The sequence below is a fragment of the Musca domestica genome, unplaced genomic scaffold (assembly GCF_030504385.1).
Source record: "Musca domestica strain aabys unplaced genomic scaffold, Musca_domestica.polishedcontigs.V.1.1 10, whole genome shotgun sequence".
Lineage (NCBI taxonomy): Eukaryota > Metazoa > Arthropoda > Insecta > Diptera > Muscidae > Musca > Musca domestica.
This window is the reverse complement of record NW_026712115.1, coordinates 12,899,197-12,923,871: the sequence shown is the minus strand read 5'-3', so window position 1 is coordinate 12,923,871 and position 24,675 is coordinate 12,899,197. Positions and strand designations below refer to the sequence as shown.

General features: G+C 37.8%; 1 protein-coding gene across 5 annotated transcripts in view; it reads right to left on the bottom strand.

Moving 5' to 3' along the window:
• LOC101891623 (tyrosine-protein kinase Src42A) overlaps window positions 1-24,675 on the bottom strand; it is a 118,554-nt gene that overhangs the window by 31,392 nt on the left and 62,487 nt on the right. For 2 of the 5 annotated variants that reach the window (XM_020034582.2, XM_020034583.2), the window contains exon 2: window positions 11,451-16,607. The exons of the other annotated variants lie outside the window; for them this stretch is intronic. In XM_020034582.2, the coding sequence (XP_019890141.1) occupies window positions 11,451-16,417 (4,967 nt within the window). In that variant the 5' untranslated portion in view covers window positions 16,418-16,607. The remainder of the gene's footprint in view (window positions 1-11,450; window positions 16,608-24,675) is intronic. 5 annotated transcript variants of the gene reach the window in all.

Genomic DNA, 24,675 nt, shown 5'->3' with positions numbered 1-24,675 from the left:
ATAATAATAATAATAATAATAATAATAATAATAATAATAATAATAATAATAATAATAATAATAATAATAATAATAATAATAATAATAATAATAATAATAATAATAATAATAATAATAATAATAATAATAATAATAATAATAATAATAATAATAATAATAATAATAATAATAATAATAATAATAATAATAATAATAATAGTAATAATAATAATAATAATAATAATAACGCAGGGGCATCCTCCAAAAAGGATGACGGGCCTAACGACCCCGCGGACCCCAAGTGAATCCCGAGAGCGTCTGTCTCGAATCGAGCGGCTTTCAGGTCAGCGTCTGTTTCCCAGGTCAGGGGCGGCTGTACACCACACGTCTTTTGGGTAGGCAGACGTCAACAAAAATACCCAAACCCACAAAAAACGAATATGGAGACACAAAATAATAATAATAACATTACCACAACAAACCAACTAACTTCCACATCTGAACAACGGACCAACACAACCATAAGTCCACCTGTTACACGCGCTTCCTCTGTTATTCGAGAACAGACGACCGCTACGACAGGGCTGCCACGACGCAGAATAAAGTGGACGCAAGACATGAATATGTCAGTCCTAAAGGCGTACTTTAAAGCCAAACGCGCGGAAAACCAAACTGGTTACAGGCAGCAAATGTATACTCTCTTTCCTTCCGAGTACCCTGAACTATCCCATCTCACCCAACAAAACATAGCAGACAGACGAGCTGCTATAATAAGAAATAATTTAATTCCAGTAACCGTACAAGAAGAAATACGACAAACTGTAGAACGAGAATCACAACATGATTCTACGCCACAAATACCCCCAAGTAGTATCGTACCTAATGTAACACCAACCTATCCAGATACGATTAATACCATTCCAGAAAACACAATACTAAGTGATACCCCACACAGATCACCCCAAGCATCAAACACAGATCCACACACTGATATAATAATAAAAACAATAGAAACCTTCAACGAAATGAAAATTAAGTTCTCTGGAATCAGCCCCGAAAACAGACCATATATAGCAAAACCAATCCCCTCGAAAAAGCTAAAAGCAATAACATCAATAGTAAACAACCACATCCTACCACATGAATTATCAGATGAACTCAACTATAACCACCTAAGTGCACTTATATACTGTAGTGCCAACACCATAGCTACTTTAACTAACAAAACACAAAAACCCAGCATGTCAAAACCCTATAATACACCAACAAGTAGAACTAAAATAAACAATCCAACGTCGAAACAACAATCCCACCTAAAACCCCGGTGGCAATTCAGATTACAGGGAAAGATAGACCAATATAGACGGGACTTAGGCGTAATCACAAGCCACATAAGCGGGAAAACAGGGAAAAGGTGTAAAAATAAATTAAACCATATAAAAAGAAAATACATAATCCACACTCAATTTGAACCAAGGAACAGCTCTATAGAACAAATCCGCGACACTATAAAACAAAGACTACTAAAATACACAACAAGACTACGATCATACATGAAAAGCTATCAAAGGTCAAAACAAAACAAACAGTTCCAAAATAACCAAAAAAGATTTTATAACAGTCTAGCCACAAATTCAATACCGATTTCATCCACCCAAAACAATATTAATATAGTGGAAATAGAGCACTTCTGGAAAGCAATCTGGAGCCAAGAAGTCAACCACAATCCTCATCCTGCATGGATAAATACTATCATCGAAAGCACCTCAACAAACCTCAACATGAGTCACTACACAATTACAGAACCCATGTTCAAAAAAGTAATTAAAAAACTGCACAATTGGAAACAACCCGGACCGGACAAAATACACAATTTCTACTACAAGTATCTTACTCCTCTACATCCGCAAATTATTAAAATATTTAACAATATGCTAGAACATCCCGAAAATATACCTGCCGACATGAGCTCCGGGATAACATACCTCAAACCTAAAACTGAAAACCCATCTTCTCCGGCCCAATACAGACCAATAACATGTCTTAATACGGCATACAAAATTTTCACGGCATGTATAAGCCAAGAAATATCCGAATATTGCGTATCTCAGGACATAATTGCAGAAGAGCAAAAAGGGTGCCGACAAGGAACTAAGGGATGCAAGGACCAACTTATAATAGACAGTATTGTAACGAAGCAAGCTATAAAAAATCGTAAGAACATGTATGCTGCCTTTATAGATTACCAAAAGGCATTCGACTCCGTGCCACACTCCTGGATAATTGATGTATTAACCATATATAATATCAACCCAGTAATAATAAAATGCATAAAACAACTTATGCAAAACTGGAAGACCACTCTCCATGTTCGAAATGGATCCGACAATCTAACATCAAACCCAATCAGGATCGCAAGGGGGATATACCAGGGCGACTCTCTAAGCCCACTGCTCTTCTGCATAGCACTCAACCCTCTCTCTACACTCCTCAAACAAAGCCTATACGGCTATAGACTTAAAACAACTGAAAACTTCAGAATAACACACTGCTTTTACATGGATGATATTAAATTATACGCTGGAACAAAACCCAACCTGAACCAATTGCTAAAAATTGTGGAAATCTTCTCCAAAGACATCAAAATGGCATTTGGAATTGACAAATGTAAAACGCAAAACATAACCAAAGGTAAATACAATACAGGAGAAACATTTAGCACATCGACTGGACAACAAATAAATCCACTTCTAAAAGAGGAGCACTACAAATATCTGGGTATCCGACAAAACATTACTATCGACCATACAACCCATAAAGTAATAATAAAACAAGAACTCTCAAATCGACTTCAAAAGATATGTAAAACCGCGCTCAATGGAAAGAACCTCATAAAGGCAATAAACACCTACTCAATACCTCTCTTAACATACACCTTCGGAATAATATCATGGACCCCCACAGACCTAACTGACCTAGATAGGACTGTTAGAAAAACATTGACCAGATATAAACAACACCACCCTAAATCTTGCTTGGAAAGATTATATATTCCAAGGAAGATGGGTGGAAGAGGACTTCTTAATATCCAAAACTTACATGATAAACAAATAAATTCATTAACGAACTATTTCACGACGAAAGCAACAACATCGGCACTTTACAACGCAATAGCAAGATCCGACGACAACCTTACACCATTAAACCTAAAAAACTACACTGAAAGACCTACCGACAGTATTCAATCATTATTACAAAAATGGAAATCAAAACCACAACACGGGAAATATCCCAACCAAATCTACAAAACATACGTTGATTCCGAAAATACAGCAAATTGGCTCAAGTACAGTAATATATATGCCGAAACAGAAGGCTTCATAATGGCAATACAAGACGGGGTAATACAAACGAGGAACTACAGGAAATATATCATGCACGACAACACTATCCCAAACGACCAATGTAGAAGATGTGGGGCAGCCTCAGAAACAATAGCACATCTACTCAACAGTTGCACTACACTAACGCACAATCACTACACAACAAGACACAACAATATTGGAAAAATAATCTACATAAATATAATCAAATCATTAAAGATCAATGAACGCACTACATACTACTACAAATACCACCCGAAGCCCATACTAGAAACCGACAACTATACCATATACTGGGATAGATCAATACTGGTGAATAATCCACCAGATATAACCATACCAAATAGACCAGATATGATAATCATAGACAAGACAGCACACACAGCAAAAATAATAGATTTCGCAGTCCCACTAGACAACAATATAGTAGAAACCATCAACACAAAGAAATCTAAATACCAACCATTATCACAGTACCTGAAAAACTCATTAACACTTCAGAAAATAGAAATTCTTCCAATAGTAATAAGCTCTTTAGGTACTATACCACTGGAAACTACAAAATCTATAGAAAAGTTAAACTTACAGAGCAAGATCCTAACCGAAATGCAGAAAGCTGTGCTGATAAAGGCAACATCAATAATAAGGGAGACAATCGGATAAGAAAATATAATGGATGCTTTACATCCCAACAGAGCGCAACCTTTGGTCAAAGACCCGGTGCGTAAATTCCAGCAAACGCTGAGAATGTATGAACTCAAATAATAATAGTAATAATAATAATAATAATAATAATAATAATAATAATAATAATAATAATAATAATAATAATAATAATAATAATAATAATAATAATAATAATAATAATAATAATAATAATAATAATAATAATAATAATAATAATAATAATAATAATAATAATAATAATAATAATAATAATAATAATAACAATAATAACAATAATAATAATAATAATAATAATAATAATAATAATAATAATAATAATAATAATAATAATAATAATAACAATAATAACAATAATAATAATAATAAAAATAATAAAAATAATAATAATAATGAGTTATTCAACAACAAAATAAGAAAACACGACAAGTTTGCAGACACACAATTAATGTTCGCATAAGTGTGCCCGACTACCAATCAGAAGATCGCAAGTTCAACATCTGCTGAACAAAATCGTAAAACCCAAAATGAAGAGTGGTGAAATTAAACACAAATTCAACTCTAGTGCTCAAGAAATAGATAGTCTGTTTTTCTTATCGGCTCATGATCATTACCTCCTATTTGTATTTCCATCTTTAAATAAGGTGTTGGCAGGTTGGCAATCTACTTAATAAACTCATTGTTTTGTAATGCAATGCAACAATTTTTGTGCTTACTCTCCTTCGTTAGGTTCAAAATTCGCCATTTTAATTTACACAATGTCATCCATGGAATTGCTTGCACTAAAATATCCATGATATTTAAGAGACATGTGTGATCAAATAATTATCAGGTTATGATGAAACCCTTTTGTTATACTTGCGAAGAATATTACAGCAATGTTAGATTTGAATGAACTTTTCTTCATTTTAATACCATTTACAATGTAATTGTGAATATTTACACGATGGAATACTCTTGTTTCAATGTTTGGATTTTCCCTACATACATTTTCATTAAAGTTCTAGCTATTGACACATTGCATAGTAGCTTTAAAATGAATAGTCTACTTAGCTTATTATTGCTATGCTCTCCCTCCCCCCTTAAGTTACATTTTATTGTAACTGACATAGTTTTTTCGATTAAATTGGATTGATGGACCTGAATTTACAACGAAAACGTGACTGAAATTTAATCACAAATTATAATAGTCAACTTTTTAACCTGAATGTCCAGCAGTCTGGCCCACTTTAATGTCCACCATTGATAGTGTTCGGTGGATGGTAACTCAATGCACTAAAACAATTACATCACATTCGTACATAAGTAGGTACATATATACCTTACAACATGGCTAGTTATGTGCTAAATTGGAGGAGCATTTGCATTATAAATCGATCAGGTATACGTTAATGGGCTTAACATGGCCTTAATATCGACCTGATGATAAATAGGTCTTTAGGGCATCTCCTCTGTTTCGAAGACCTCAAAGATAACAAATAATACAGAACGTATTATTGGCTGCATATTCGACATTCCATTCATATTTTGCGCCTTTTAATTCTCTCCATTCAACAGTACCAAGTCCATCATCATCGTCAGCAGCAGCAACAGTAATCCAAACAATTTACGACAGATCAATGTGAGAGAGCTGGCGGTAGAGGACTTTATTTTTGTAATCCAATCACTTTTGCCGCCCTCATTTGCATAACTAATTATAATTATACTATTATTCACAAACACATATGGACTCACACACCGATATGTAAACTAGTAATTTCGTGGCAATGGAAGTTGTCATCAAATGATGGGACGTTGTTTTGGATTTTAGCGGCTTTACACATCCAGCAGCGATGATGTAGATACAACGGATTGTCATCGATCGATACAACAAAGTTGTTGAATAATTATTCCCGCTTCATGTATCGGAGACACATTTTGTGGTTATAGCAACTGCGTAGTTGCGGCTATATATCTAAGAATATACATCTCATCGCTAGGCTTGCCTGCTAGTTCAACACTCAGGTGGGTACCTCAACTGAGCCAAGAAATTAGTCTAATTTTAGAGCACAAGAGTTGAATTTTTTTCAGGACACCATTTTTTGTTTTTTTTTTGCCTGATATAGGGAATTATCATGTGCTCAGCCACTGTTATTAATATTAAATATTGAAGAGGTATGTAGTTGTCATTATTTTTGAGATATTGGCAATTTAGAAGGACATACGCCTACCAAATTATTGCCGGATGTCCGATTACAAGTTCTAACGCCACTGATTCAAAAAAAGTCCAAAGTAAAAATATTCTAACAGTGCCTCTGTGCATGATGCGGCAAACTTGCAATCAGAAGGTCACAAGATCGACCCAACCACGGGCAAACACATATAGAGTGGAGTGTGCTCAAATCGAATATAAATTCAAATCGAGTGTTATAAAATTATAACTTTTTTTTGAACTTGTTTAGCGATTATTTGTGTCTGTTTAATGAGTACTTATTCAAATCGTCAGGTCTGTCCTGAAATAAGTGTTTAGTCGGATGTTTTGTATATTCTGGGTATCATAAATTCGCATACAATTCAATTTTGTAGCTTTTATTGTTTTGGTTTTACGGCATTTTCGAAATCTGACTACGATGACTTGGAGCTCTTTTACTAATCAAAATATTACAAAGTATGGCAAATGGAATCATACAATAAATCCCGTCTTGTAAAGGAGATTATAGAAATTGCCTATTTTCCGATTTCCATAGTCTTGTCGCAATATATTCGGTTTTCTCGGACATCAGAGACAACCTCCCCGCGGTTCAGTGGACAGCCGAGTAACTAATTGTTTTTAAATGTTGCATTTATCGATAACCAAGTTTAAAAATAATAACACCGAGTCAAACGTTACTATATACGTACGTATATTACACATATGTATGTGAAAACGAAATGTGTTAAGACAAACCATAAATTGATTGTTTTGTTCGTACCAATTTTTCGTGATGGTACGGTAAATTTGATGGATGTGGGGAGTAAGTACGATTAATGTTACTACCGAAATTTAATTGCCGGAATCACACTAGCAGCTCAACTACCTTGCCCGGTAATGGTATGTAACAAATGAGTATGTATATGTAGCCGTGTATACACAAAGGCATGCATACACAAAGAATCATTCATTTGGTATCTATGTGTTATGGGTTAATGACCCAATTTTTGACCAGAAATTCAGAATTCATTGGAGAAATGGGAAAGAAAAACAAAATTATGAAAACAAAATAAAACTTTCGATTTCTTTACAATTTCGCCTTCACATGATTTGTAAGACACATTGACTCATTGTTTTGACTATTTTGGTTTAGTACCAAATTTGGAATTTGAAAAACAGCAACAACAACACAACAAATTGCCAAACGAACTAAGAAAGACAATACGGGCCAGCAGATAGGCGGAGGGGTAAAATGACTGACATATAACATGGCTTAGGAATCCCTATTAGGTAATAAGAAACCAAGGCGGGCGGTCGGTTACACGCAACACTTTCATTTTAACTTTATAAACTATTTTATTAACTGAAACGGGTGTTGGATGTGATCGGAAGGAAGGGTGAAGAGGGTAGAAACATAAGCAATTATTACTTTTATTATTATTATTATTTTTTTTTTTGTAAAAGACTTTCTCATTGTTATAAAATGGCCGAATACAGATATATTGATATGTAAACAATTCTTAAAGTATGCCGACAATATCTCCGAAATATATCCACAATAAATGTTACCAATATCTTTGCAATCAAAGGCATGGCAATTGCAGTAAAATCTATGAACGATGACAGGGAAAAGATCAATTTTTCGTTTCGAGCTCCCTGGTACCGTTTCATAAGTCTTCCCAACCTCAATGCTGTTGGGGCAAAAGAACAACGCTCGGTTGCTACATTCTTGTTGCAACATTCGATTCGAACATGAAACCCAGGTTAGAATTTCAATAAAGTTCGGTGGAGGCACCTGGATCAAATCGATGAAGTTAGCAAGTTGTTATATTAGACCATTTTTTGAGAAAAAAAAAAGAACCATTTCCTTTGCCAATTAGCACCGTGGAACATAACACTGCTTACTTTGTTAGAACCTTTCTCCTTATAAATTAAACAGCGAGTAATCCTTTATAACATGAGATGCCACTGATTTCGAGGTCGAAAAACACAAAATAAGTAATAAAGGACTATTACACACTACACTATTAAAAATCAGAATACTAACCCACTATGTCAAGAATGCCACATCTCGATTATTATATTACTGACGCAAAGAAATCACTTAAAATTTCTAACCAGTCAAAGTTCAGTTGTTAAGAATTCGGTAAGGTATAGGTTTGGATTTATTTTATTGAGCCTTTTTGTCAAAAAAAAACTTTATAATTGTAGAGAGCAACAATAGGGAGTAATACTTCAGACTAGAATGTATTATCTGAATTTACAATATAGGTATATAGCACTGAGTTTGAAAAGAGCTAGAAAAAATAATGATTTATAATATTTTAGGTTAAAAATTCCTTGCTCCCGGGACAAGAATTCTGGAAGAAAGATTTAAATAGGCCATCATAAATATGATTTTGCCTAAAGTCTTAAATTATAAGTTGATACTTTGCAATACAAATAACAATACAAGCAAGAATCATATATAGACGTAATATGCCCTCAATTTAGAGAACATTCAGATATTTAATAGTGATAACTGATATACGCAAATGAGTGCTGCATTTGCCGTAGTGTAAATCAGTCACAGTAATTTGTTTCATTCAAGACTCTGCCAAAAATTGTGAATTTTATTATTTGATAAACTTTTTCTGTTTAAGAAAAAAACCTGCGAAACTCATTTGATAAAAAAGCTGATCTACAATGTCAATATTAACAGTAGCGTGCAAAACCGATCACATGTTTTGCAAATTTGGCAGTTAAGCTGTGTAACAATATTTAAAGTCAATCAAATTAAATGAAACTTATGTTATATTTTATTTAATTCATTATAATAATATTAAGGCTGAAATCAACTTAAAGTGTATACATATTCGGGATAATTTATTATAAACATAAGAGGAACTCCATGTGCTCAGTTTTGCACGTTTCGCATATATTCGTTGTTTTCCAAATTCTTAGTATTTTGTCCATAACCCTTTATTTTTTATGACACCTTTCATACGTTTGGGCATACTTTCCACTAAATTTTGGATAAAATTGTCAGGAATTTGTCCCCATTCAAATTGTACACGCCGCCAGAGTTCATCCATATTCTCAGGAGCTCTCTTGTATTTTCCAAGTCTTTTTTTCAAAATGGACCACAAATTCTCAATTGGATTGAGATCGGGTGATTGTGCGGGCCACTCCATAAGCTTAAATGTTTGTTGGAAAAACCACTCTTTTACTATTTTGGCGGTGTGTTTCGGGTCTCCATCCTGTTGGAAAATGACTTGCTCCTCCGAGTATGGACTGGATTGTACGAAGTCTGGTAAATTTGACTTCAAAATATCCAGGTAGTCCTCCTTCTTCATTATCCCACTTATTTTAACAATTGGTCCAATATTATGCCATGTAAAACAGCCCCACACCATCAAACTACCTCCACCATGTTTCACTGTTTGTTTCACGTGATGCCTTTGGATGGTTTCTTTGGGACGACGCCAGTAGTAACTTATTCCGTCTGATTGAAATCGGTTTATTTTTACTTCGTCCGACCAAATCACTCGCCTCCAATCCTCAACACTCCAATTCACATGTTTCTTGCAGAATGCTAAACGAGCTTTAACATTTTTAGCGGATAAAGCCGGTTTCTTCTTCTTTACTGCTGATAGCAATCCAATTCTATGCAACGCTCTACGGGCGGTCCACTCGCTTACATTCTTATTTAATGCATCTGCAGCTTGTTTAGGTGTTATGGAACTATCTTTTCTCATTTCTCGTTCCATTAAGCGGGCATCCGCGTCAGAAAGTTGTCTCGGTCGACCTCCAACATTTGGCGCTCGCACAATATTTTTTCTTTTCTGGACTTTAACTACAGTGCTTTGACCAATATTCAATTTTTCGGCTATTTCTCTGGTAGAATGCCCTTTTTCCGTTAACACCACGACACTATTTTCTAGTTCTACGCTAAGTTTTTTCATTTTTTATTAAATGATAATTTTATTAAATCGATCACTTTCAACACGTGTTAAGAACTAATATCAAAGTAAAATACCAAACTAAGATAAAGAGTAAAAACCAATGAGAGATCAACAAAAGCATGAGAGACCAATAACGGTAAATATTTGTTTACATTTCTACATTAACTTTCTGCTTTTTGAATAAATGCGAAACGTGCAAAACTGAACATATGTGATGTCTCTCATGTTTATTACATAGTATCCTGCACAACCTGGTTATACTAAATAGTGTTGTATGCCATTTGTTTTGTTTTGTTTCTAGTAATGAATCAACAAAGTTTCATTTCATTTAATTGCGTACAAATATTTTTACAGAGCTTAATATCTAAAACCGCAGAAGGTGTGATCGGTTTTGCACGCTACTGTATATGACACAAGCGTAAGTTTGAAATGTTCTAGCACTTATGTTTGGGAATCCCCATTCCACTTAACATTTGAAACAAGTGTGGGCTTTATAATGGTGCCTTTTTCGGAATGAAGTAAATTTCTGATTAAAAAAAAACATTCACGGTACGAGAACATGCCAGGAGAGGTGGGCTTATTGCTATTTTTTTTATAAATTTTCCAACCGAATCTGGTTTACAAGTACGCTGCTCATGGGGAACACAATATGTGTATTCCAATGATTTTCTCAATTACAAAGTTTTTTAAAATGCATTTGAAAAACAATTTTAGAATACTTTATATGCAAAACGTAGAGTAGAGAATACAAAATCCTATATTTTCTCAAAAATATGAATTATTTTAATAATGCCCAAAACGTATCTGAATGCAATAGAACTCGACCAGGGCACGGATATAAATTCTTCTTCCTCTCTGGCTTCGTGATAATCCACTCTTTCTTGGTTTTAAAGGAATCTAATGTCCAACAAGCGAAAGATTCAATTTTTGGATTATTGAGAAATTATATGACTCAAATATAAACAATTTTGAAACAAAAGAACACATCCAAATGAAATGTCGTTCCACAAATACTATCTAAGTTCGTTCGTTAGTACAAAAGATATACATCTGCATCTACAGTTACGTTTTCTGTTGTCTGACAATTTGCGAAATAATGTTTTGCCTGTTTTTATTTTTTGTTTTGTTTTTGTTTCGAATGTATGAATGAATGGACGAACAACAGTAATAGGGGCGAACAAACAAACCAAATGATTTGATTTGCGTTGCAATTTGCTCAGGGTGACCGAAAATGGATTTTGATACCGGCGAGGAGTGAAATAAAATAAAAAGAAGAAGAAGACAACTTACGGTTTTTCATTTAAAAATTCACCCCGCGTAAATTCCGATAGTCGCCGTGACTTGCCTTTCTTGGTGGTATTGGCGTTAGACCCAGCAGAAGAAGAAGAAGCAACAGCAGCAGCTGGTGTTGACGAATTCGTGGTATTTCTGCTTGGCAAACACAGACAGGGCAACTCTATGTGAATGGAACACGTAGAACGGCTCGAGGAAATGGAACAGGCGACGGGGTGGCCGGGCGTGGACAGGTCGCCGGTGGTCGATACCTCAATTACACCACCGTGCGAGTGGGCGTGCGGGTGACGATGGTGCAGCTGTGTTTTGGACACAGAAAACGGTTCATTGCAAGTGCAGTTCGACTTGGAGGCTTTCCAGGCGAATTCCCAGGAACCGAAGAGTTCTCGGGTAGACAAGCCCGCAGCAGCATCATTGTTTGCCACATGATCACAGTGACATTTCAGAGGGATTTGATTCGACCAACGTCGTAGCTTGTTCTCCTTTGCCGAAGTGCGTTCTTCATCAGCTGAACTTGAGGCTGTCAAAGAATTGTCAAGCGACAGTTTCTTCACCAGCAGAAGTTGTTTGGGCTTTTGACCTTCTCGCAGACAATTGTGCTGTTTCAGACTTCGGCGTGGTCGTGGTGGCGAGGGCGTTGCGGGCGGTGATATTGTCACCGATGTTGATATGGCATCCAATGAATTTGACTTTTGAATGGGACAGCCGCCGCCAACGGTGACACCACCGCTGCCACCAACACCACCTCTACTGCTAAAACCAGCCTTGTCACGATTTTTGGCAATGATGCGCGAATACAATTCCTCACTGTCCAATGGAATGAGATTTGATTTGAAAGCAGGACACTCAGCTCCCTTAGGGCTATCGCCTGCTGGGGGTTCGGCGGTTTTGGCGTCTGTAATTGTGTTTTTAGCGTCATGGCCCGTTGCCTTGTGCGCCGCCAGCATATTCGACAGTCTTCGTATCTTATTTGGTTTTGTTGTTTTGGGTGCGGATTTTGCAGTGTCGCCGATTGCTGTGGCTGTGGCATTGAAGGCAGACGCAGCCAATGCCGCAACCTCTTCTCGTTTCTCGTTGTCGTGTTGTTCCCGCTGTTCTGCACCATTTTCGACGGCAGTCGTTGTGGCGGCCGCTGTCTTTAGCGATTCGTCAATTTTGCTGACCACAAATCGATTCTTAACATGACCTTTAAGCTGCTTCAGCTGGCCATTCACCGCCGCTGTTGCTGAGGCCATGGCCGTTGCTATTGCCGTCGATTCGTTGCTGGCATCCAATTTCTCTCCTTGTAAGATGTCATAAATCGTTCCGTATTTGGGGTGCTGTGTGGCTGGCGGCAGCACAGCTGCTTTTATAGTGCCACACCTCGTGGTATTCTCTTTGTCTTTGTCTTTGCCTGTGTCAGTGGCAGCATTAGCATTTTGATTTGGCGGGGATGGCGAGATCGACGACAACTGATGTGCGGATGTGTCGGCCATCATGTTGTCGTTGTTGTTGCTTGGAGCATCTTTGCTGGGCAGGAGGCAAGTGGTTTGTTGCTTCTGGATAATATCATAAATTATGCCGGACTTTTTCAAATTCTCCAAATCTGCTCGGGTTTTCTTGTCGACGCTGGTGGTGGTGTCTTTTTCCAATATAGCCGCTAAGCTTTTGCGGTGGTGCGTCTTCTCGTTGATACTCGCACATGTTGCACCAGAAGAATTTGATGTTATTGAGCTCTGAGACGTCTTGCGATGGAGGATTTCGTAGATGGTTCCGTAGGTCATGTATTTGTCGTAGCGTTGATATGTTAGGTTGTAGATATCGTTTTTGCGCTGGATTATGTCGTAGATTGTGCCGTAGACAAGCTTGTCGTATATCTTGAAGTTGCGTTTGTAATTGCTCGTGCTGTTACTACTGGCGGTTTCGGGCAACAGGTTGCTGGGCTGAAGTTTCAAAGCATCCTTGGGCTCCTTAAGCGGCACCACCTCAGTGGGGTCGTTGCCGTCGGAAGACTTTTTCTCTTTTGTCTCTTTTGTGTGCGAGTTCCGCCGCATAAGCAGAAATGATGCATAGCTCTTGCGGTGTTTCGAGTTTTGCCGCTTGAAAGCTGAGGACGTCGATTCGGAAGCGATAGCTTTGTCGCTGGTCGACGAGGCTTCACACTCGCGCACTAGACGCTTGAACTCTTCGTAAGATTTGCGGCGCAGGTGGGCCTTTTCCTTCTCCTTCGCCATTAGTTGGCGGTCCAGAATCTTTGATAGGAAATCCGAGTTCTTGCGCAGAATATCCGTGGTTTGCTGGTCACCAGCACTGCCCGTGGCTGTGGATGTGGCCGTCGCTATGGCGATAAGATCTCTTGCGCTCAGGGCTGCGGTGCAGTCGCCAACTGTGCCAAGTGCTAGGAAATCACTACTGGCATTTTTGTCGTCGCTGTCGTGTGCAGCAGTATCCATTTCATGTGTACCTGGTACGGTGCTGGAATTGATTGTTCTGCTGGTCTTTGTGGTGGTGGAAAACTCGTTTGCCAGAGCCGGTTTCTTGGCTAGCTCGTCGTCTCCGCTTAGATCAACAAGTGTTTCTTCTGCTTTATTGGTTTTGTCAAACAACGTCATAGCTGTCGCTGTTGTCGTTGTTAGTGGTGCTGCGGCCGTTGATTCGACTGTTTTTGCACATTCTTGTTCTGATATCGACTCTAGGGTGTTTGTTGTTGCTGTCGACATATCGATTCCCGGGTTTAGCGAAGACAACGGGGACGCGCTTGCGGATGCGGCGACTGACTGCAGAGCCACGCTATTCGTGTCGCTATCAAATAGTTTTCTAAGATCTTGATAGGTTTTACGGCGCGACGACTGTTTTTTGCCAGTGTCAGGCGTACACGAACTTGTTGTGGGGTCCGTTTGAGGTACTGACGACGACAATGGATCCGGGTGGGGGGCAAACATGGCTTTGAATTCCTCGTAGGATTTGCGGCGATTCCGAGACTGAGTCAAACATTCTTTGTAATTGAGGCGAGCTATTTTTTCACCCCCAACCTGTGCTGGTTGCCTTCTACACAGTTCGTCTCGCATCAGCCCACTGAAGATGCTGGCCAGGGGCGGGTGTGAGGGATTTTCCAATTTGTTTTGCATTTCTATAAAACCCGAATCCATCGAGCTTATGGTGCAGGTTGAGTCGAAGCTGGTTTTTCGACTGGAGGCATTGCTGCGCACGGGAGGCGGAGAGGTATTTGTCGGCACTGCCTCCATAAGAGCGGATTCGCCACGCGGCATAGTCCTAGCTATATTTTCCTCTTGCTCTTCCTCCACCACCTCTTCCCCACATGGTGGGGATGGTGAAAAGTCTAAAATCGGCTGTGAGAGTAAATCTAAAGCTTGACTATTTGTATCACAAGACTTTGGCTGTTCGCTTCGACGATCAGCGTCGTGACAGGCATCGATCGCACCGAAATTGGCGGCCGGTTCGGTGCCAGCAGCATCATCATCGAAACTTATTAGATCCTTAACTACTGGTAGAGTTTCCATTACGGTATCACAGTTGGGAGTGGGTAGGAGGAGGTGGGGGTTGGGTGCATTCTGCGAGAACGTTTCCATTTCAATGAGAACGGTGTCCTGCAGTGAGCCCTGCACGGCACCCATTTTGCGCTGACGAACCGTCGCTGAACCGACCCCGCCATTTGGTTTGGACTTGGTGGTGAGGCGCGGAGACTCTTCGTGGACGATGGCATTTACCGTAAGACGTTCAACCGAATCATCTTGCCCGGGCGCATTCGCTTCCATCGTCATGTTCGATTTCGCGTACTTCTTATTGACCGTTGCATACAGAGGTAGTTGTAATGCGGGCTTCAGCGACGACGGCTGATCGAGTACTAACGGAATTGGCATAGCTTGTGCCGTTTTACTGCAACCACCACGAGACACCACTGTGGTGGGATTGCCAAAGCTACCACCACCACCAACACAGCCATTGCTAGCAACACCGCTATTGCCTCCACCTCCCGCGCTATTAGCGCACGCGTGGCTGCGATTGTGAAAGATTTTTACACTTTGCATCGGTAATTTGTGACGATGATTGTGGTGACGATTACGTGCAATGGTCGCGGCCGACATATTGCAGTGCTTGCGCTGGTAGCGGCGAGTATATTTGTTGGCAATGCTGTATGAAGGGTCGTACAGCTGATGCGGTTCGTTGACTTTGCCATCGCCATTACAACCACCACACTCGCCACTACTGCTGTCATTGCCAGTGGAACAGTGGACTCGAGCTGGCTTCTGTTGTTGTTCCCTGCCTTGGGATGACAACCATGTTGAAGGTCTTTCGCACGATTTTAGCAAACGCTGCAGCATTAATTGCGACTGGGTTTTCCTCTGCTGAGCAGAAGACGGCAACTTGGCCGAGTTGCAACGCGATCCGTTGGGGTCGTTTAGACACTTGGCACAACAAAGGAACTCGTACAGAACCTCATCTTCCGATATGGAGGCGGGCGGTGTGAATGTCGAATACTTGGGCTCAAGTTCGATACTTTGTGTATCTTTCTCTGTGGCTGATGTTGGGGGCAAGTTGGCATTTTGCATTTGCGTCGATGCCGTGACTGGCATTAAAATATAGGTGTTCTTTTGGGGTCGGCTGCTGTTATTTCCGCCGGATACCTCAACATTATGGCTTTGAATATTTTCCTTATTCATCTCCAACATTTTGGACTCCGCATCCCCGATATTAGCACCACTGCCGGTGCTGCTAATCGATGCGCCACCATTATTGGCGACAATGGAGCTTTCGATGCTGATGCCACTGTCCAACAGCATAAAAGTGCCATCTGAGGGCAAAATCAGTCGTCCTTCCGCAGCTGCATTGACCAGCTCCCTGAGGGCCAGAACCTGTTTCTCGGTCACATTCCCCTGCAACTGAATGCCATGCAGGGCAAATGCAGCCGGCTTATTATTGACCGAATTGGGATCGGTGCACCATACAACGGGCATAGTTGTCATCCTGTCCGAAATCACAGTAACGAGTGTAATTTCAAGCAAACACAGACCCTTGGACGGTGTGGCATGGATGCATTAACAAGGATATCATTTAGCGGTGTTTTGTACTTTAATAAATAAATTCGTCTAAATTGAGGGTGTTTTGGTGACTTGTTGACTGCTGATCGCTGCTGTTGCTTTTGCTGCTATCGAACTGTAAATTTCAAATATAAAACAAAAGAGTCAAATGAGCCAAAGTGGGGTTTCAAAGTTTCAAGCCCACATCTCTGCTACCAATGTTTTTGTGTGATCGTTTCAATTCTGATTTGATTGGAGTTTTCTCATAACTTGTTGGTTGGGCGATTTTTCCACCGGGCATTCCTAGGAATTTAAAGTTCTTAGAAAACACGCCTGTGTATAAGTTTTTTTTCTGTTTCAATAGAATAATTTAACTGGTGCTAATGACACAAGTTTGAAACAAATCTCTATTCACCCAACAATGGTTCGAATACAACCAGATATTATTTCAAATTTAGAGAATCGTTCCAGTCTGTAGTTTGAATAGCGAACAATACATTATTTTGTTTTGAGTTCCCTCAGGGCAAGATTAGCGTTGTTTGTCAGAATGATGTCTGCGTGTGTTTTATTGTTTGTCAACCGAAAATTGGTTGCTCTTTTCAATAATATCGCATTTATTTTGAAAACAGTAAATTTATGTAGTTTAGATGGAAGAATTTTTTCGTACGGAAATCAGGTGTAGAATTAAAAATAAATATGAACGTTTTAATATTAAAAAATGCTTTATCATCGTCAAGAAATTCAAACAAATCTCAATTCGTTCAGAAGTTTTACGATAGAACTAAGGAATTGCTATTCTATAAAAGCTTTTAAAAACGATTTTAGTTATAGACATTGTTATAAAAACATTTGCTCTGATCCAGAATTTGCAAGAATCTACAAGTTTTACAATTTTTGGCTTTCACGTTACAAACACATGCATCGTTATCTTATTGATAAAAATTCTATAGTGCTTTAATTTTTTTACATTTTGTTTGTATTTTAATTTCGAGATATTTTCAAATTGAAAGCTTCGAAAAAGCTTATGGAGAATTTTTTTCTGAATATTTGAAGAAACAACATTTTTATTGTTACAGAGTCGACCTAGGCTTCCTGTAAAAAATGACATTGGAATGTCAAATTTAGTGACAATGTTTGAGTTGTTCAATGGAATTGTGTGGCAGATTGATGATTTAAATTGCAGACATAATATTGTCGTTTGTCGGGTCTCGGTTTGGCAAGTACTTACTTCCTATTACACGTCCATGTTAAAATAATGGTTTAGAATGCATTTCGCTCCGGCAAATTAACTACTTTCATAATTTAATACTTTATTTTTTGCCAATGCTGATACTCGGTTTTCGCAGACAGACACACACGCCCTTTTACTCATTACTTGGCAGTGAAGAAACTAAGTTATTTCACTTTGTAATCTTTTAGGAATTAAATGTTTATTTTATCTTGTAATGGTTATTTGAATTATGTGTCTCACAAAATGTTTTTGGTAAGGTTTGACACAATAACGAATTCGAACACAGCCAAATCAAGGAAAACCTAACACTCCCTTTAATTACTCATTTAACTTTTACTGAGTCGGTCTAGGGTTTCTGTTAAAAAAAAAAAAAAACAAAAAACTATGTGACGTAGTCGAAAGTTGAGCTAAAAAAATCGATTTTTTTGAAATCGTTAAAAATAAGTAGTAACCAGATATCTAAGATATAAACTGTGGCATACTGTTTAGCTGGTATGAAAATTAAGTCAATCAAACTATACAATTTGGTAGCAATTCAACGATTTGGTAATTGGGTATAATAGTAAGTGAAAGGTTCTATGTTCAAATCACGACAAAGATAAGCTACTTCAAGAAGATGGACAAGAAAAATGTCCGCATAGTAAATATTATTTTGAAGGTTTTTCCCTTATTGACTGACTCTCATTACCTGTCTATGGGAACATTTTTCCTATTTTATCTACGTGTTCAAAATAAAAAAAAAACTACTTGGTGGTCTTGCTGGTGGCTTTCAAATATTACATCACTCAAATGACAAGACAAGGAGTATTTGAATCATGTCCATTTTTGTCAAAATTATCTCAGGCCTCCAGTGGTTTGAAGCGTGTATCGATCGGATGAATTCAAATTTGCATTTTTGTATCGGATAAGTCAGCAGGAACACTATATCTTGTCTTTACCATTTACCCTTAACCTGAAATCTTAATTTTCTTTTTGCAAAAACGAAACACTAACTCTTCACCGCTGAATAACACAGACAAAAAAATAACAATAACAACAAAAAATAGTGCAATTGATGAGTGGTAAAATAGAGACGCATTCCTTACCTAAATATTCCGTTCCACCGAAATAGGTACAATGTCAAAGACGACCTTGATTTTAACGAAAATTCAAATTGCGTTGGAATCGTTTAAATTGCCAGCCATTCAGCGCGTGTTACTTTTTCTAATCGAGTGGCGATCAATGCGACAACCACAACAACACCAAAAAATACATGTGTATGTGGAAGACCCCACAACAACAATAGGGCCAGATAGAGAAATAGCGGGCACGCATGAAAACATGGAATTATTTTAAAATCAAATATCATAAAATATATCATAAAATCAAATATCATAAAATCCATTGAAATCTAAAGAAGGCACTCACGCACACACGCAAAATGTGTTGTCTCAATTTTTTTTGTAAGCCTACCTACCTACCTACTACCCACCCGCAGCTTGGTTAGTTTTTTTTTTGCGAGAATTCAAACTGAAATATTGAAAATTTTTCGGATGTGGTCTGATTTGCTTATTTCCCATATCAGTCAACAAAACCAACAACAACAGACAAACACAAGCAGTTACAACAACTTTACAGTCATTTGCAAAACAAACAAACGCCAACCAAATCCAAACATTCAGCCAATCACAAGCAATCTCCATTCCACCATCGCCCCCACTCTGCGCACAACATTCAATCGGCAATTAATGAGGAAGGCAGCCTCTACTGAAGAATGCACTGTGCCAATATGACGATCGTCGGACGGACGGACCGACGGCATCGTCCATTTCGATTCATTCATGAATAACTCGACGCTGCTGGCGGCTTTCGTGCATTTTGTTTTCTACGACGACGCTCGTTTGCATTCGATTTACATTCAATTCGATATCCAATATGCCGATCGCCTACGCTGTACCCGCACACAACTGATGCCAATATTTTCCTTCAATCCTCCTCTGCTCACCACATCGCGCACCGCCAATGTGTACGTTGGCAGTGGCGTTGGCGCCCAAACGCTACTCGCGTCATCAATCATCCCCATTGCTAGAGGTGGGGGTGGCGGACGGTTAAGTTTTATTCAGTTAATTCAATGATAATTAAAGCCATCGGCTGGCAAATCGTCATCAATTTGTTAGGCGTGAATGAACGAATGATAAACCATTTGCCGTTCGATTCAAATTCAAGTTCCAATCACTGTAGGTTTGGAGCAGAATAGCAGCGCATCGTAGCCTGAGTGTGGTGAATATGTGGCGCATGGATGCTGTTTGATTAATGGCCAAAAAAAGCCGGCACATTCTGTCGCGAAACCGTGTTTTGTGACATAATTTGTCAATCGATGAGGTGCAAAAAAAAACGAATTTGTTATTTATTTTTGTTTGTTTGTTTTATTTTTTTTTCTGGATTTTAAATATGTACATCCCCACATATATGTATGTGGATATCAACATATTATTATGTTGTTAAGAGACAAGAAAAAAGGTCAAGGTTAAGAGACACCTCCCTAAGAGTGGGAAGACTTGTTAACCAAATATTTAAGATGCTGTGTAGGTGACAACCTTATCTAGAAATTAACGAAGAAGATAGTAAGGAAAAATAAAAATCAAAATAATGAATGTTTTGTCCTCTTCTTTGCTCTCAGGAATGCTTCTAATGTCCGCCATTCACTCCGTGAAGCATGTTTAGAGTGCAGACGAAAGTTAATGACGTTTAATTTATTTCTTTAATTACTTGAATTTTAGAGAAAACCTAAATGTCAAAATCGATTTTGCTAACAAAGAAAATAAAAAAATTAACAAGAAAAATCAGTTGAGCCCGATAGGACAATTCAAGCCCATCAAGCCATGTAACCAACACTGTACAATAACATGTGTATGTGTATATAGATTGGAAGCAGGGTAGCTGCCATGGGAGAATATGGGAAACGGCTTTGCTAGAACAAGAGCCGAATTATTATTACTTTTTATTTTTGGTATTTACTTCGCACAATACTTCGAAATAAGTAGTATTTTTCAAAGCACGGCCCTTGAAAGTATTGAATTTATAAAGGCCGACAAACCGTTCTGTTCGATTTAAAGTTTATTAACAGAATAAAATATGAAAAACAGAAATACAATTTTCATTACATTAAACAAAATTCAAAACCTACTAAGGATGAAATTTAACAAGTGAATGTATTCAAAGTATAATCCAATACTCCTCCTCATTCACTTTAAATTGCATTTCTCGCGTAAAGTTACATGTTTAGGTGCTGTTAGTGGTTTCGTTAATATATCGGCAATCATCTCCTCCGTTGGACAATATGTGCATCTAATTATTCCTTTCTTGACTAGGTCTTTTGTTAATTTATATTTTGTATCGATGTGTTTAGTTCGAAAAGAAAATTTGTCATCATTTACTAGACGCAAACAGCTTTGGTTGTCATTATAAATAAGAGTTGGTTCATTAATAGGATAATGAATTTCTTCTAATAGTTGCCTTAACCACTTTGCGTCTTTAGAAGCTTCAGATAATGAAATAAATTCAGCCTCGCATGTCGATGTTGCCACAATTGATTGTTTCTGGCAAGACCATCCTATCGTACCTCCATTATAAAAGTAAATTCTACCACTATTAGATTTCCTTTCGGTTCTTTCTTCTGCCCAATTTGCATCAGCATATCCAACAAGACTTTGTTCATTTTCATCATTGCTCAAATTAAGTTTTAACTGTGAAGTAGACTTAAGATATTTCAGAACCCTTTTACATTGAGACCAATCCTCCATTGTAGGGTTGGCAACCTTCTGAGCCAATATATTTACTGCAGCTGAAATGTCTGGTCGAGAATTGACAGAAATATATAAAAGTTGTCCAATTAATTTTCTATACTTCATATTTGTTTCAAGAAGTGTTGAATCTTCTGATTTTCCGTAACTAACATCCATTGGCGTTTTTACATTTTTAGAGTCCTGCATACCATATTCGTTTACAACTTTTCCAATATACGAAGATTGAAAGAGTTGAAAATTTCCTTTGTAATCTTGTGTTATTTCGATTCCCAGATAATGTTTAATTTTTCCTAAATTAACTATAGTGAAATTCTTTGACAAAGTATTACCAATATAATTCATCTGCGTCGATGTATTGCATGCTACAATTGTGTCATCAACATAAACAAGAATGTAGCTCAATTTCCCAGAAATATTACCATAGTAGAAACATAAATCATTTATACACTGTTTGAAACCCATTTTTTTCAAGCGCTTCGTGTAAAACCATATTCCATGATCTAGCAGCCTGCTTGAGGCCATATATACTTTTCTTCAATAGACAAACCTGCTCATTGTTATCTTGAAATCCTGGAGGTTGTTGCATAAAAATGGTTTCAGACAGCTTACCATTTAAAAATGCAGTCTTTTCATCAAAATGATTAACCATCATTTTTTCTTTTCCAGCAATTGACAGCAGAATTCGAAACGAGGTATGTGTTGCAACAGGTGCAAAAACTTCATCATAATCTACGCCGAATTTTTGAGAAAATCCTTGAGCAACGAGTCGGGCTTTAAATCTATTTACTTGTCCATCAACATCACGTTTCACTTTATATACCCATTTACTTCCGATTGCTGTTCTACCTTCGGGTAAACTGACAAGTTCCCATGTTTGATTTGCCTGTAGAGATTCTAGTTCATCTTGCATAGCTTCCAACCACTGCGCACGCTCGGTACTGTTAATTGCATCGTGGTATGATTTCGGTTCTCTAATTTCATTCGCTGACCATATTTCTTCAATTAGTCTTTTCGGTGCAGAACCTTTGTTGCATCTTTTGGATGTTCTAATATGTTGCTCACAAATATTGCTGTCTTGTGTTGAGTTAGTGTTTTCTTCATTTGGAATATTTATTGAATTTTCCTCTATATTATTTTCATCCGGTAAATTATTTCGGCCCTCAATTGGAATATTGATTGTATTTTCTTTTACTGAATTATTTTCGGGTATCTCCTCCTCAATCAATAATTCCTTAATCCTTGGATTTAAAGAAATGGAAACATTTTCAGCATCTATCTTGATAAAATCTGTGAATATCACATCGCGACTAATAACAACCTTCTTAGCATATTGATCATAACAACGAAAAGCCTTTGACTTCTCATCATAACCAAGGAAAATCATTTCGGTTGCTTTGCTGTCAAGTTTACGCCTTTTTTCAGTCGGAATATGTACAAAACATTTAGATCCAAAAACGTGAAACTTATCTACACTTGGTTTTATTCCGTACCATAGTTCATATGGAGTAGCATTGGTTGTTCTGGTTAAAACTCTGTTTTGTATAAAATTTGCTGTTGCAACTGCTTCTCCCCAAAATGTGTATGGTAAATCTGCCTCTGATAACATACACCTTGCCATTTCTATTAAAGTCCTATTCTTTCGTTCCGCCTTTCCATTTTGTTGTGGGGAATAGGGAGCAGTGAGTTGGTTTTCAATACCCTCACACTTGAGATAATCTTCGAATGCTTTTCCTGTGTATTCTCCACCTCTATCAGATCGAATTTTCTTAGGAATCTTACCGAATTTAGTACGACACAACATTACAAAATCTTTGAATGTCTGCAAAACTTCCGACTTTTGTGATATTAATCTTATTACAGTGAACCTAGAGAAATCATCTATAAATGTCACTATGAACCTTTTTCCAGATGGTGTAGTGGTTTGCATTGGACCGCATACGTCACTATGGATTAATTCCAAGGGAGCTGTAGATTTCGTCATTGATTGCCTTGGAAATGACAAGCGAGTCATTTTGCCTTTAACACAACTTTCGCAAATTTCCTTTATACCACAACCCACAATGTTTAAACCTTCAACCAATTTCTCATTACACATTTTTCTAATTACTTCTGGATCACGGTGTCCAAGCCTCCGATGCCATTGATGTATGCAATTCTCGTTGTGCTGCAATACTGCATGAACAAAATCTGGTTGTCGCAAAATATACATTTCACCGTCAATATCCGCAATTCCGATATTATTATTTCCAGAATTTATGCAGCAATTATTATCTTTAAATGCAACGTTGTAGCCAGATTTCGTTAGTTGCCTTACCGAGAGAATGTTACCAACTAAACAAGGAGCATATAGTACCTCTCTTAACGTTATTTTATGTTGGTTACCAAATTCATCATTCGTAATAATCTCACCCTCACCAATACCTTCAATAGCAATGGTTTGACCATTTGCTAATTCGATCGAACTCTTGTAATTGTGATTGAGATTCTTGAAAAACTTTCTTTCATTTACTGTATGTCGTGTTGCTCCAGAATCCACAAGCCAACAAAACTTCTTAGTATTGCCAATCTTGAATAAAAAATCTTCACTTTTGTTTTCTTCATTTACCTTTTCTTCGATTGAATTGATTTTATTGGGATTCTTTCCAGAATTTTGCTTTGTTTTCCAATATTTGTACTTGGTGCAATTCTTCTTTTGATGTCCGGACTTCTTACAAAAATAACATACACCATTTGTCCCAGCCACCACTTTTAAAATTGAGTCTTTTCCCTCATTGACTGAGTGTTGTTTCCTTTCAAATTCTGCAATTACACGTTGCTGCACTAATGCGAAGGTAATCTCTTCTTCCTTGCGAGATTCAAGCGATGTAATTAAGGCATCATATCCTTCCGGAAGACTGCTTAAGAGCATGGCAGCACTCCATTTATCTGACAAACCTTCTTCGCCGACATCCCGTAGTTTAGTAAATAAATCGTTCATTGCATTTATGTGACTAATTGCGTTACCTCCTTCTTGAAGTTTTAGACTACATATTGACCTCATCAAATATACCTTATTGGTGAGTGTGTTCTTTTCATGGTAGTCTTTAAGAGCGCTCCAGGTAGCTTTAGCCGTTTTCGCACTTCGGATGTGCCCAAGCTGGTCATCCATAACGAGCAATCCAATTGTTCCCCGTGCCTCGTCATCTTTC